This window comes from Myxocyprinus asiaticus, chromosome 40, assembly GCF_019703515.2.
Source record: "Myxocyprinus asiaticus isolate MX2 ecotype Aquarium Trade chromosome 40, UBuf_Myxa_2, whole genome shotgun sequence".
In the NCBI taxonomy this organism is placed as follows: domain Eukaryota; kingdom Metazoa; phylum Chordata; class Actinopteri; order Cypriniformes; family Catostomidae; genus Myxocyprinus; species Myxocyprinus asiaticus.
Window position 1 is genome coordinate 12133133 of NC_059383.1, and position 15916 is coordinate 12149048.

The 15916-nt window shown below is 39.7% G+C and overlaps 1 protein-coding gene across 1 annotated transcript in view; it reads left to right on the forward strand.

The window, feature by feature from the left end:
• The window catches only part of LOC127431059 (ubiquitin domain-containing protein 2-like), a 63267-nt gene that overhangs the window by 44532 nt on the left and 2819 nt on the right, over positions 1-15916 (forward strand). Inside the window, exon 2 of the mRNA XM_051681285.1 lies at positions 2247-2483. Coding sequence (XP_051537245.1) covers positions 2247-2483 — 237 coding nt within the window. The remainder of the gene's footprint in view (positions 1-2246; positions 2484-15916) is intronic.

A 15916-nucleotide genomic window follows, 5' to 3' on the forward strand; every position in this document is an offset into this window, starting at 1 on the left:
ATATTCATCTTCACCCTGCAGCTAAACAGCTCTGATAATAATAGCCTAATAGCCATAGTGATCTTGCTTCTTTTCATATCAAACGCCATTATAATGTCGAATTAATGTTTACATTTTGAAACTAACCTAATTAAATCTATACTTACATTTTGGATACTGAGCAGCTCGTGATTTCAGACACGCATATAACTGGGGTTTAACAAAGTTTATTACGTTTCATTCGGTGCTTCATCTCTAAATCAAATTAATGGGAGAAAATGTGCTTTTTTTTTTACAGTGGGAATAAAACTAGCGCTCTGTCCCTTTACGAGAGCGCATGCATGTTAAACAGTCTACGCTGTACAGAGATGATGATGAGACATATGCACGGAGAAACATGGATTTTCAGTCCTATAGGATGAAACTGTTGATTTCTTGTGTTGCGAAAAATGTGGGGATTTCGCGCACTGTGAACACGGAATGTGCGGGGATACTTAAAATGTTGCACAAGACATGCAATCCCGCTACGAAATTCATTAAGTGGGTTTTTTTCCTTCTATTTTCTACACATTGGTAATAGCTGCTGCTAAGACAATTGAAAAAGAGTGAGGAAAAGAGCGAGGACAGTGCTAGGACTGTGTCTGCACGCGACTGTGCCTTGGCGCATCCAATATATTATGCACTCGTGCATCTTTGTGAGCTAAATAGAATCGCGCTCGCTCGTTGGTTAGAATACTTGGTTCACTCAGTGTAATTGTTGTGCTCTCACACTTGTTGTTTTCTTGCACTAATGTTATAAATGCAACACTGGCCCGATCGGGCAAGTGACAGTTCTAGCAACTGGCCCGAATCTCTCTCACACTGGCCCCGGGCCATCGGGCAGTCCTTATTGTCGAGCCCTGATATGATATTATGTCTGCATATTTTATACATTTTTATCTTACTTTATATTTGATATAAGTTATTATGTTACTTTAATATACAGTATATTGGATTCATTATGTATATTGTGATCATGACAAATATGTATTGGTCAAGCGAGTGGTTTAAAATTCCATAAATATTCAAAAAAGTGTATTTCTTTAAACACAAATAGGATGTCAGCTAGGTGGTACACCTGGAAATCTCCAGACACCTCCAGTGTGTTTGTGGTCAGGAATATCCTATACCTGAAAATCTCAGTGCACCACAAGTGTCCGGATGTTTATATGACTCTGCACACTTAGTCAGAAAATTACCACCCACAGGCCATACACCTGGAAATCTGCTTTTCATGCAGTGGAGGCGATACCAATATGACCACCGTGTGACCTCACTTGACTTAAAGAGACTTTATTCCAGATGTCATTATTTTAACCCACCATGACAGTGAGAAGGAGGTAGCTCATGACTTGCTTGCATCCTAGATACTTGAAATTTCTGATCAAACCCTTGGATCACTTAGATTTCTGCTGCGTCTCTAAACAGTGGGACATGACATGTTTTTCACAGCAGCTCCTGAAAACCCTCTGAACTCTCCACTGTTTTCCCAGATTTTCCAAAGATTCTCCTGTCTGCCGCCGCCTCCTCGCATTCAAGCTATGTGGTATTAATGCAGCACAACATTGAATGCAGTGACAGTGTATTTTTTGCTGTTAATATGCTGCATTCATCTTGAACCATATTTAGCCAACCATTCAACGGTCCGTACTATAGCTGATGTTACTGACACGCTTCTACAGCTATGTCTCCTCCTATTTTCTGTCTACGTCTGTTTGCAAACATAAACATAGAAATCAAGTTATGCTGTTGCAGTAATTACATTTCAGTTTTGTACCATATGTTATCAGCTCACCAAGGATAAATATGCATATTTAAAATGCATGGTTCTGGCTTTAAAATCTGATTGGATGAGCCATCTGGTGGACCCCTAATTATACAGGGCTACAGGGAACTAATTGTTCAGACAACCCTACGAGTAGATGAGATATATGTGTGTGTGTATATCTGTCTCTCTATCTCTCTATCTGTCTATCTATCTATCTAGAGAGAGATATACATACATACATACATACATACATACACACACACACTGTATGTATGTATATGTGTGTGTGTGTGTGTGTGATATATATATATATATATATATATATATATATATATATATATATATATATATATATATATATATATATATAATTAGTTTTTCACATCCATATTGCTTACAGTAATGGAATGTCTTGATTGTCCTCATGCGTCATGTGGACCTGTCTGTCTCTGTTTTGCAGTTGCACTGGGGCGAAACCAGCCCCTGAAGAGAGAGAAGCCCAAATGGAAGAGCGACTACCCAATGACCGACGGTCAGCTACGCAGCAAGCGTGATGAATTTTGGGATACGGCACCGGCATTTGAAGGCCGTAAGGAAATCTGGGATGCGCTCAAGGCAGCTGCCCAGGCCTTTGAGAGCAACGACCACGAGCTCGCTCAAGCCATTATTGATGGCGCCAGCATAACATTACCACACGGTAAGAGGCTCATGACTATTTCTGATAAACCGATGTGGTTTGATGCTAAGCAGACACTCATGTTGACAAACAGATAACATCTTTTCAGTAAATACGGTGGTTTTTCCATTATATTAACCTTTCCATTTATGGCAATCAGTTTTCTATTTTATTTTTTATTTTTTTCATTCACTATCCTCTGGCAGTTTCCATTCCTGTTGATTTGTTTGCTCATCTGTACTTGCATACTTTTTTTTTTTTAAAGCAGTAGTTCACCCAAAAATGAAAATTGTCATACTTTTTTCTTTCTTTTGTGGAACACAAAAAGATAAATTTTGATGAATGTTCACACTGCTCTTTTCCATACAATGAAAGCATATAGTGACCAGGGGGTGTCAAGCAGCAAAATAAAAAAAAAGGGACCATAAAAGTTGTTCATATGACTCGTGCACTATATTTCAAGTCTTCTAAAGCCATGGAATTGCTTTGTGTAAAAACATTGAAAACCTCTGGATTACTTGACATGTCATTTGTTTGTTAAAATCCACAAAGCTAACTAACCCCAGTAATTTGGTTTAATTTGGTTGTTTGTTTGCTTTATTAATTAATTTCTGAATAAACTACTGTTAAAATTATTCATATTCTGCTGCGTATTAGACCGGAAATGAAATCATCAGGGCAGGAATGATTCATCCTAAGAAATATATACTGTATGCTTTTACTGAGATTAAAGGTTTATTAATTGTTATTTCTTTATTTCAGATACCATTGTGTTTTTAAGGAATAGTTCACTCAAAAATGAAAATTCTGTACTGATTTACTCACCATCATGTCATTCCAAACCATTTTTTTCCTTTTATGTCTTTTCCATGCCATTACAACGAAGAGTGGTTTTCATACTTCAATAAGGATGTGAAAACACTATAAAAGAAAATGTTAAAAAAAGTTGTCCATATGACTCATGCGCTATATTCCAAGTTTTATGAAGTCGTAGGTTAGCTTTGTGTGAGCAACACACTAAAAGGTAAGTCATTATTCACAGAAAATCTTGACATCCTAGCTCTCCTTGATGAGAGTTCATGAGAGAAGCAATGCTCCTAATTTATGAACGAGTTGTTCTTTTTAGTCAGATTATTTCATTGAATGAGTTGATCCAGACTGACTGATTCATTCACGAATTGGAATTCTCAAGTTCAGCTCACTGACTTAATGTTCTAGTCGCAGCAGTTAATAGCTCACAGGAGGGGAAGATTATCAGTGAAAAACAACTTACATTTTTGTCAGGTTCTCACAGGAAGCTATAATATGGCTTTAAAAGACTTGGAATATAGTGCACAAGTTGCATGAACCACTTTTATGGTGCTTTTGCATTTTGCTTTTTGAAGCTTCAAAAATTCAGTCCCCTTTCATTGTTATTTTATCAAAAAGAGCAGCCAGCATAGTCTTCAAAATTTCTTCTTTTTTGTTCCACAGAAGAAAAAAGTTATGCATGTTTGGAATGACACTAACATGCATTTTTGGCTGAACTATTACTTTTAATGTATGTACAATATTAAATTGATTTTTCCTCACACTGTCATTTCCTTTAAGAGTTCCCCATAACATTTCCTGCCCAAGATAATTTGTGCTTTTCGCTTATTGCAGTTGTATAATCTCAGGAGCAAGCCTATTATGTTCGGCCACTGTTCAGATGTGAAAATGTCATTGATTAAATGTACGTGAACGGCACAATGTTCCTCGCTCTGGTTCTCATTGACTACATCTGTCTGGATGCAGCTGGAGATTCTTTAAGGCAGTTGTCAACATCTCTCGAGAGCCGAGCTGCCTGGTGATGGCGTGGAAAAAAACCTCTCACTGTTACTAGACTGCAGTTGCACTCTCAATAGAACACATGCAGGCTGAATCAATCCCCTGCTGCAAATCAAACACTTTTCCTCTTAGTCATTCCCACTTTTATTTTCCACCAGAGATGTTGTATCAGGTGATCAAAAGGAGGTGAAACCAGGATCTTGATTTGATTTGATCTGATCATAGTATAAATATCTGCTATGATCAGACTGATCAGCACGCACAAAATGTTTAATTCTATCATCATTTACTAACTCACCCCTTGTTGTTCCAAACCCATATGACTTTCTTTCTTCGGTGTAACACAGGAGGAGATATTAGGCATATGGTACATCGGAAAAAATACAGAATGCCCCCATTAACCGTCAGGGTTCCTACAGTCTAAAAAACAAAAAAACGGAAATGTCATGGAATTTTAAAATCATGGAAATTTCTATAGTTAATTTACATGTTTTTAGTTATGCTATGCTATAAAATAATTAATGAGCTAGAAATTGCTCTTGTCAGGGCTCAACAGTAAGGATTTTCTGCTCTTCCCTGTTGGACCAGTAGTTTATATTTATCTTATCCTGCTAACATTTTCACCCTAAAAAATTTTATATTTTATTTTTAGCAATATTTGTATGTGCTAGAAAATGAAAAGTTTGCTATCCAAACAAATTGCAGTAAGAAATATTGTTACCACATAAAGATTTTTAATTTGCAATCAAAACTGGAAATTATACAGCTATAATGTAACTTCATGATAGTATATTCATAAAAACACCTTGATATTTCTTTATAAAAACTTGTGCATTAGCCAGCTAGATAACATTACTGTGGTCAAAATTTTAAGAAGCAGAATTCTTACAAGGCCTAAAACTACATATATAACAAATGTAAGATTACACTGGCCCAATTTGGCAAGTAACAGTTTCATCAGCTGTCCCAAAACTCTGTGGGCCATCCTTATCTTTGAGCCCTGCTTGTGTAGAGTAAAACTTCTCACAAACAATAGTGATATCCAATTTGTGACCAAATTATTCTTTGGCATTGACTCTTTTCAATAAATTGGTCAAAATGTTTCACAACGTTTTTTTTTTTAATCTTTATATTAGTTATCATAAATGACTAGAAGGGTCATTGGATAGTCATGGAAATTAATTGGTCAAAAAGTGTTGGAACCCCTCGTACTCATTGCTCGTACTGATGATGTTTTATTCTACAATTGCATTTCACACATCTAGGATGAGGGACTTTTTTTAAACATAAATGTGCTGCAGTAAATGGCACCACACGTAATGTATGGTAACCAACATAGATGCTTCACGAGACCACTGCTTCATAGTGGTCCACAACAGAAGAAGGTCATTTCACCAAAACCATGGTGGACTTTCCAAATTATAAACCCCCTACCACATCGGACAACCTGGTGATGTCAAACAGTAGAGCTTAGCATATCACTTTTTCAGCGATGCATTCATAGCAAGTGTCTGCAGTTATCTCAGTGGCAGGAGAAATTCCCTCCCGTTCCTCCACTGCATAAGCCTGGAGGTTTTTGGGGGGTTGTAGAGCTTCTCTGCATGGACATTGCATGTCATGCACAGGTCCTTTGGTTGTTCGACTTGTCAAACTCCAAAGAGCAGTGTAGGTATATTTACTGTATAGCGATTCACTTAGCAAAAAGGTCAGAGGACACAGACAGTAACCATCCTCCACTTTCTCTTAACCTCAGAGTGTACAGAGGTGTGTTTACACAAATGCTTTTCACTCAGGCTATTTGTGGTCAGATGTATGTGAAGAGCTGTACTTGGAGACACTTGGAGCGCTGTGAGTTTGTCATTGTTCACCTTATTGGACCCTTACCTTTTAGGGTTTAACCTAAAGATTGTTTGGTTACAAGCCCAAATTTATAATCACAAAGCTCACTATACAGGTACACTATATTGCCAAAAGTATTCGCTCAACTGACAGTTGACTGTGGAATATTTAGTAGCGAGGAAATTTCACGACTGGACTTGTTGCACAGGTGGCATCCTATCACAGTACCACGCTGGAATTCACTGAGCTCCTGAGAGCAGCCCATTCTTTCACAAATGTTTGTAGAAGCAGTCAGCATGCCTAGGTGCTTCATTTTATACACCTGTGGCCATGGAAGTGATTGGAACACCTGAATTCAATTATTTGGATGGGTGAGCGAATACTTTTGGCAATATAGTGTATCTTATCAGTTCATTTACAGTCTAAAACAAAACAGTTCATTGGCTCTCCAAACTATCTTAATGGGTATATCAGGTCTGATAAAGACGACTCAGGCTTTTAAAAGACCCTTTGGGTTTTACTGCTGGAAATGGCCAGAGTGTACTGCATTATTAGTCATTTAGCCAGCTTGTCCGCAGCTCTTCTGATGCTTTTGATTTGGTGTTTGTTCAGAGCAATCTGGTCTTATTCATGTGACTGTCTTGGGTGGCTGGATGCCAGATCTGTGTATCTGAGGTGGTTGTGGCTGATTAGTGATATTGTAGTGTTGTATGCTGTACAAGCATCATAGGGTCTCCTTACTGCTGATCTTTTTTTCTGTATCTCAGATGCTAGGGTACTACATTTACATTTATTCATTTAGCAGATGCTTTTATCCAAATCGACCTACAAAATGAGAGAGGATACGACATAAGTGATTCATCTTAAAGGGATAGTTTCCTAAAAATGAAAATTCTCTCGTTTACTCACCCTTATGCCATCCCAGATGTGTATGACTTACTTTCTTCTGCAGAACACAAACAAAGATTTTTAGAAGAAAATCTCAGCTCTGTAGGTCCATACAATGCAAGTTAATGGTGACCAGAACTTTGAAGGTCCAAAAAGCACATAAAGGCAGCATAAAAGTAATCCAAATGATGCCAGTGATTTAATCCATGCCTTCTGAAGTTATTTGACAGGTGTGGGTGAGAAACAGATCAATATTTAAGTCTTTTTTTTTTCTTACTATAAATCTCCACTTCCACTTTCACATTCTTCTTTTGCTTTTGACGATTTGCTTTCTTCATGCATATCGCCACCTACTGGGCAGGGAGGAAGATTTTTGGTAAAAAGGGCATAAATATTGATCTGTTTCACATCCACTCCTGTCAAATCACTTCAGAAGACATGGATTAAATCACTGGAGTCGTTTGGATTACTTTTATGATGCCTTTAAGTACTTTTTGGAGCTTCAAGTTTCTGGCCATCATTCACTTGCATTGTATGGATTGTAGATGAGATATTCTTCTAAAAATATTCATTTGTGTTCTGCAGAAGAAAGTTGTACACATCTGGGATGGCATGAGGGTGAGTAAATGATTAGAGAATTTTCATTTTTGGGTGAACCATCCCTTTAAGGAGACAGTAAAACGAAAAGTCCTGCAATACAAACTTTTAGTTGTATAAGAAAAGTAAGTCTGACGGTAGGTGTAGGGTTCAGTACTACCAGGGTTGGAGGGTAATGGAATACATGTAACAGGATTACATATTTAAAATACAAAATATAAGTAACTGTATTCCACTACAGTTACAGTTTAAATCATTGGTAATTAGAATGCAGATACATTCAAAAAGTATTTTGATTACTGAAGAGATTACTTTGAATTTTATTGTTATTTGTTTCATTTAATATTTAAGAATGTGAAAAATCAAACGTTTTGGATAGCCTTCCACAAGCTTCTCACAATAAGTTGCTGGAATTTTGGCCCATTCCTCCAGAAGAATCTGGTGTTACTGAGTCAGGTTTGTAGGCCTCCTTGCTTGTACACGGACTGAGGTCAGGGCTTTGTGATGGCCACTCCAATACCTTGACTTTGTTGTCTTTAAGCCATTTTGCCACAACTTTGGAGGTATGCTTGGGGTCACTGTCCATTTGGAAGAACCATTTGCAACCAAGCTTTAAATTCCTGGCTGATGTCTTGAGATTTTGCTTCAATATATCCACATAATTTTCCTTCCACATGATGCCATCTATTTTGTGAAGTGCACCAGTCCTTCCTACAGCAAAGCACCCCCACAACATGATGCTGCCACCCCCATGCTTCACAGTTAGGATGGTGTTCTTCAGCTTGCAAGCCTCATCCTTTTTCCTCCAAATATAATGATGGTCATTATGGCCAAACAATTCAATTTTTGTTTCATTAGACCAGAGGACATTTCTCCAAGAAGTAAGATCTTTGTCCCCATGTGCTCTTGCAAACTAGTCTGGCTTTTTTATGGCAGTTTTGGAGTATTGGCTTCTTCCTTGCTGAGCAGCCTTTCAGGTTATTTCGATATAGGACTCGTTTTTACTGTGGATCTAAATACTTGTCTTCCTGTTTCCTCCATCTTCACAAGGTCCTTTTCAATTGTTCTGGGATTGATTTTCACTTTTCGAACCAAACTACGTTCATCTCTAGGAGACAGAATGCGTCTCCTTCCTGAGCAGTATGATGGTTGCGTGGTCCCGTGGTGTTTATACTTACTTATGCGTACTATTGTTTGTACAGATGAACATGGTACTTTCAGGCGTTTGGAAATTGCTCCCAAAAATGAACCAGACTTGTGGAGGTCCACAATATTTTTCGGAGGTCTTGGCTGATTTCTTTTGATTTTCCCATGATGTCAAGCAAAGAGGCAAAGAGCAAAGATTTAGAAGCTATGCAGAGTTGAGCCTGGTCAGTACCTAGATGGGAGACCTCCTGAGGAAAACTAAGGTTGCTGCTGGAAGAGGTATTAGGGAGGCCAGCAGGGGATGCTCACCCTGCGGTCTTTGTGGGTCCTAATGCCCCAGTATAGTGATGGGGACACTATACTGTAAAAAGGGCACCGTCCTTCAGATGAGACGTTAAACCGAGGTCCTGAATCTCTGTGGTCATTAAAAATTCCCAGACAATTCTCAAAAAGAGTAGGGGTGTAACCCCGGTGTCCTGGCCAAATTCCCCCCATTGGCTCTTATCAGTCATGGCCTCCTAACAATCCTCTTTCATGAATTGGCTATCACTCCATTTTCTCCTCTCCACCAATAACTGGTGTGTGGTGAGTGTACTGGCACACTATGGCTGCAGTCGCATCGTGGTTGAGGAGAGTCCCCTGTTCACTGTGTGAAGTGCTTTGTGTGTAGTGTCAGAAGAAAAGCGCTATATAAATGTAACAAAAATGGAATTGTGATATTGTCAATTAAAAGTGAAACAATCTCTGTAAACAATTGTTGGAAAAATTACTCGTGTCTTGCACAAAGTAGATGTCCTAAACGACTTGCCAAAACTATCATTTGCTAATATGAAATTTGTTGATTGGTTAAATTTTATTTTAATGACTTCAGCCTAAGTGGATGTAAACTTCTGAATTCAACTGTATAATGCATAGTCATTTTCACTGATTTCCAAGGAGGCATAGCTCACCATGATTAAATGACATACTTCCTCTTTGGAAGAAGCCAGTGATGTAATCTTATTGTTCCTGCGGTGTGAACCCTGTCCCACTGCCATTTGATTCATTGCTCTTACTTCCTCTGTGATTTAAAGGGTGACAGATTCCACAATGAGCCTCTGTCATAGGAATGCTCATCATGTGATTTGTGTCTGTTTCCCTTTGACCCCTTTAACCAAGTAGGATTTCCCTAAAAAAACATTAAAAGCTAACACTGTAAATGCCAAAGATGCAAGTATGTGGTCCTGAAATACCAAGTTTGTGTCAATTCATGACAAAAAACAACCAAGTCTGTTCCACAGAATCAAGAGCCTGAAGGATTTCTGAGGGTTCCTATTAAAAGTAATTATTACATTTTGATTTCTCAGCTTTCTCACTAAGCACAGTATTTCAGGCTTCCATATTAGTAGTTAGTATTTTAAAAGCCACTTTAGTTTGTTGATCTTGCATAGTAACAATACGCTGCTAAGAATTTAGGGCTGTGTATTGATATAGGTTTCACGATCTTTTTAGAATTGCATTCACAAGCTTTTGATCCTGATTTTGAGGATATTTCAGTTGTGATGTCCATTTTGCTTACATTTGAAAGAAATATTCTTTCAGCTTTGCTGTTAATTATACAGGGGAACTTCTAAATTGGAAAACTTAATTTTACACATTGTATCATTACTTTTTTTATATTTATTATTATTTTAGTCACATTAGCTTAATTAAAAATTTACAAATTCCATGTATAGCGTCAACAAGTATGTCTTGAAATTGCATATATTATATTCCGTATACTGTATATATTATACATACTTACAAGTAGGGATGTGCCCGAAGCTAAATACCGTTTTCGCAAAGGCACGAATAATGACTTCAAAATGAATAATGGTTTAATCCGAATAATATAAAAAATATTAATTTGACTGATTATCCAAGAAGCACAAGGATGAGGGGGCCTGGGTAGCTTAGTGGTAAAAGACGCTGGCTACCAACCCTGGAGTTCGCTAGTTCGAATCCCAGGGTGTGCTGAGTGACTCCAGCCAGGTCTCCTAAGAAACCAAATTGGCCCGGTTGCTAGGGAGGGTAGAGTCACATGGGGTAACCTCCTCGTGGTCGCTATAATGTGGTTCGTTCTCGGTGGGGCGTGTGGTGAGTTGAGCGCGGATGCAGCGGTGGATGGCGTGAAGCCTCCACATGCGCTATGTCTCCGTGGCAACACGCTCAACAAGCTACGTGGTAAGATGTGTGGGTTGACGCTCTCAGACGCGGAGGCAACTGAGATTCGCACTCCGCCACCTGGATTGAGGCGAATCACTACGCAACCACGAGGACTTAAAAAGCGCATTGGGAATTGGGAAATGAGGATCCTGATTGAACTGTGTTTATGTGAAAATAAAAGAGAGACAAAAGAGAAATACCAGTTGGTGTAATTGCAAAAGTATAAACAACAGACAACAAACATTTCACAATATTAAAACGTATCCACAGACTGTTAAAATGAACATGGAGTATATACAGATTTTAAGTATATACGAAGAACAGCCTTGTGTTGTTTATACTGTAAATACACCTCCAATTGAATGATGGAAGAAGGACGATGTAATTGCCAGTCTTCCCTTCTCCAGGAAAGAAATTATTTCTGCCCAAGAAGAGGACTTCACCATTATCCAGCTCAAGAGAACCCACTCTACCACCATGACTCAGTCCACCGGGATCCGATTTGAGGTCCAACAAGGCATCCTTTATAGTAGGGCACCTCGACAGGATAAAACTGACAAATTAAAGGTTGCTATTCCCAAAAGTATCATATTCGCCCTACTCAAAAGCCTCCACGAGGGGACCCGGGAGCAACATGAGGCACCGTTAAAGACTCTTCTCAAGGTCGTGGAAGTTGCTTGGTGGCCGCGGGTCCGGAAGGACGTTTGGGACTTTGTCTGGGCCTGTGATGGTTGTGGGAAGAAGGAGAGGGACTGCTGGGTGATGGATGGGAAGAGAGGAAGAGAAAAATCCTCTATACCTGATGATCCATCATTTCACCTCACATCACCGTCAGCACCCCACACTTCCTGCTATAAACGGAAAACTAAAATATTGAAAGCGGCTGGGGAACTTAGTAAGGAGGGACGTTGGTAAAGAAATACTGGGCATCAGAAGAACCAGGTAGGAGTTGTGCTACCTACCTCAGGCTGCCCAGGCTGTTTTATAGTCCATCCTCTCGCTGGGGGCTCCCCTGCAGTCTCCGCTATGCATATCTGGGAGGGCCTAGCTACACAAAGCTAGGCCCTCTCTTCGTCCCAGGTGAAGGTGTCTGCTGCCACAAGTGTGGGTGGGAGGCTTGGGTCGGTCTGCTGGAGTTGCGGGGAGCCATGTTCATGAGCAGTACCCGATAATGGAGGTGGGGGCCTTGATCCGGATCCCCGACACTCCACAGACCGCCCCCGATCAGGCAGGGACGTACCAAATACCCGTGAGTATTAAGGGAGGCACATACCAAACCTTGGTGGATTCAGGTTGTAATCAAACCTCCATTCATCAATGCTTTGTTCAAAACAGGGCATTGGAGGCAAATAATCGGGTGAAGTTGAAGTGTGTGCTCGGGGATATTCATGATTATCTTATACTGACCGTCATGGTAATATTCCGGGGACAAAAGCATTATATTGAGGTGGTGGTTAGTCCTCCCCTCACCCATCCACTAATTTTGGTAAGTAATTGGCCGGCGTTTCGATCATTATTGAAGGGGTTGTATGTGGATGGGTCCTGTGAGAAAGTAAACCGGTGTGGGATGTGCGACGCGCTGGCTGGGGAGGCTTGGCCTGGGCCATCTGCGGCTGCTCCACGTCAGGCTGATGCTGAGGAAGGGGAGGTGTCATCCTCCCCCGCCCTTAGGGAATTCCCAGTAGAGGATTTCCCGCTAGAGCGAAACCCTGAAGCACACGTTTGACCAAGTGAAAGTTATTGGTCAATCTCTCCAGCTGGGCATTGCACTCACATATCCATATTTTTAAATTATAAAAGCTTGGTTGTATAGAGTGACACAGGTCACTCGAACAAATGAAAATACAACCCAGTTGGTGATACCAAAGAGCCGTCGGGAACTATTATTCCAGGTGTTCATCATAATCCGATGGCTGGCCACTTGGGACAGGGAAAAACACTTTCTGACTTATGGCCCGTTTCTATTGGCCAGGCATTCACCGGATGTTTGCCGGTGGTGTGCGGCATGCCGTAAATGTCAGCTGGTGAATCTGCCGGCTGCTCCAAAAGCGCCATTGCACCCTCTTCCATTGATCGAGGTTCCTTTCGAATGAATTGGCATGGACCTTGTCAGGCCACAGCTCGCAGGCATCACTTTGCATTAGTCCTGGTGGATTATGCAACGCGATATCCAGAAGCAGTGCCACTGTGCAACATCTCAGCATGTAGTGTTGCAGAGGCACTCTTCAAAATTATCTCCCGAGTGGGGATTCCAAAATAAATCCTCACTGATCAGCGCACTGCTTTTATGTCACGTACACTACACGAGCTGTATGAATTATTGGGTTTTAAATCAATTCGGATAAGCATTTACCATACACAAGCGGACGGTTTGGTTAGACCTTAAAGAATATGATTCATAAGTTCGTGCACTAAGATACTCAGAACTGGGATATGTGGCTTGAACCCCTGTTATTTGCTGTGCAAGAGATCCCGCAAGCCTCCGGAGTTTTCCCTGTTTGAAATGTTGTATGGGCGGGCATAAACCTCGTGGCATGTTAGACATCATGAAGGGAAATTGGGAGGAGGGACCTTCACAGAGCAAAAATGAAATTCAGTACGTTCTTGACCTGAGAGCAAAACTCGACACACTGGGGCGACTGTCACAGGAGAATTTGCTACTGGCACAAGAACATCAGTCCGGCTGCATAACAGAGGAACTCGGCTACGGGAATTTGCACAGGGAGATAAAGTACTTGTATTGCTGTCCATAACGAGTTTGAAATTACTCTCAAAATGGCAAGGGCCCTTTGAGTTCAGACGGCGATTTGGGGAAGTCGACTATGTGGTAGTGGTAACAGATAGGGGCAGGGTACATCAGATTTACCACTTCAGCCTACTAAAATCATGGAGAGAGGTGGTCCCCGTATCCTTGGCGATGGTAGTTCCGGAGAGGGAGGAGCTCAGACCGGAGGTGAATCTAAAAGCCAATCAAATTCACCCCAGTCCCTTGTGGAGACCACCTCTCACCATCATAACTTACGGAGGAGTTCAGGTTGCAAACCGGCCGCACTAATCTCCAAAACATCACATCGAGACAACCAGAGGTGTAGAGGTACGTAGTTGTCCCTACCGCTTACCTGAACACAAGAAACGGGTAGTATGGAAAGAATTAAAAGCAATGCTAGATATGGGGTAATAGAAGAATCCCACAGTGATTGGGCCAGCCTGGTGGTTCTGGTACCTTAGAGCGATGGCTTGGTCCGGTTCTGTGTGGATTATAGAAAAGTTAACGCAGTGTCAAAATTTGATGCTTATCCAATGCCTCGTGTTGATGAACTGCTCGATCGGTTGGGCATGTTTTTGTGTGAAGAATAAATGTATCTTTGAGTTGGAGTCGCCATCTCCCGCTTCCTCATTCCTTGAACTTTGTTACAACGACATCATGTTCACTTTCCACTTCTTGAAATGTTTATGTTAATGTATTAGACAGTTCCCATGTGATTCCCGTGTATTTATTTATAGCCAAAACCTGAGCGCTATGTTACATTTCTAACCTCAAGTAATGATTTCACATTGGAGCTCGTCTAGCTGTCTCTTAAAGTTGACCACATTTATATCCACATCAGTGATTAAGGTAATTGTCTGGTTAAGACTTTATTCTGAAAAAGATAAAAGGCTCCATAAAGGTTTAAATTCTCCATAGAGTATTCATCTATTCAGAATATTCCTGCTTATGTAAAACGAAGAAACTAAAACATGCTCCGTCTTTTTTTCTTCTTTAAACTGTGCTAAATTTGAGGATGTTAAGTGTTCTTTGGAAAGGCGCTATATAAATGTAACTTATTATTATTATTATTAAACTAAATAATGGTGTCCTATCATAACAATTCCTGATAGACTTATGAGACTTTCACCTGTTTGTAGGCTATACTGATTTATTTTCATTTATTTTAATGTTTGTATTTGTATTTATTATTCACTGCAAAATGTGTGCTTGACATTTCACATTTTGCTTTACACCTCCTGCCTCCAGAATAATGTTGTTATCCATGAACAGACAAACGAAAATTCTGTTTCAGCATATATTAATATCAGAAATACCAGGAGAAACCACAGTTAACAACATATTCCACAGTTAATGTAGCCTACAAATTCAGCTTCATCTTGTAAGAAAAAATAATAATTAATAATTGTATCATAATAATAAGTATTATTATTATTATTATTATTATTATTATTATTATTAGGCTATTTGAAAAGGCACATACAAGGCATATTTTAATAATAGAAACTATAAGTGTTTCATTTAGTTTTGACGCACATCTGGATTAAGCCCCGCCCACACCCGGTTCAATCCGAATAGAGACAGATATAGATCATTTTGTCATATGAACAGATACAGAGAATGGCTTCGCTGCACACCCCAACCTACAAGTATTCATATTGATATGGATAACAAATGCTAGAATGGTCCTGTCTCTTTAAGAATAGTGACCGTTATTGTTTTGGTTGAGCACATTAACGAGAGTGGAGTTGAATGTCTTTTCCACATCTATGCTGTGTGATTAGAATTAAATGTTTCTTTTTTTTTTTATCAACAACTGACTGTTAAGAACAGAAAGGGTATTAAATAAGACATCAATGAGCCTGTTTACATGTACACCAATATGCTGATTATTCTAAAAAATCTGCTTATTAAATCAGACAAATCAAGAAATCCACATTTACAAGATACAATATTTGAAATAATCATGCACATAATCACAACACGTGCGCACACTGGGTAAGCTGGTAAAACCGCTGGCTAAGGTGTTTACATGCAACGCAAAATCGGGGTAACTGGCTAAAAATCTACCCGTTTAATGCATTTATATGACCACACTTGTTGTTGGCTTGTTAAGCATAATTGTGTAAGAACGTGCATGTAAACGCGCTCGAAGGCAAATGAATTGCGTTGATCTTATCTTTGGAACCATATTACCCAGAACGAGTCGAACCAAACTTTTACT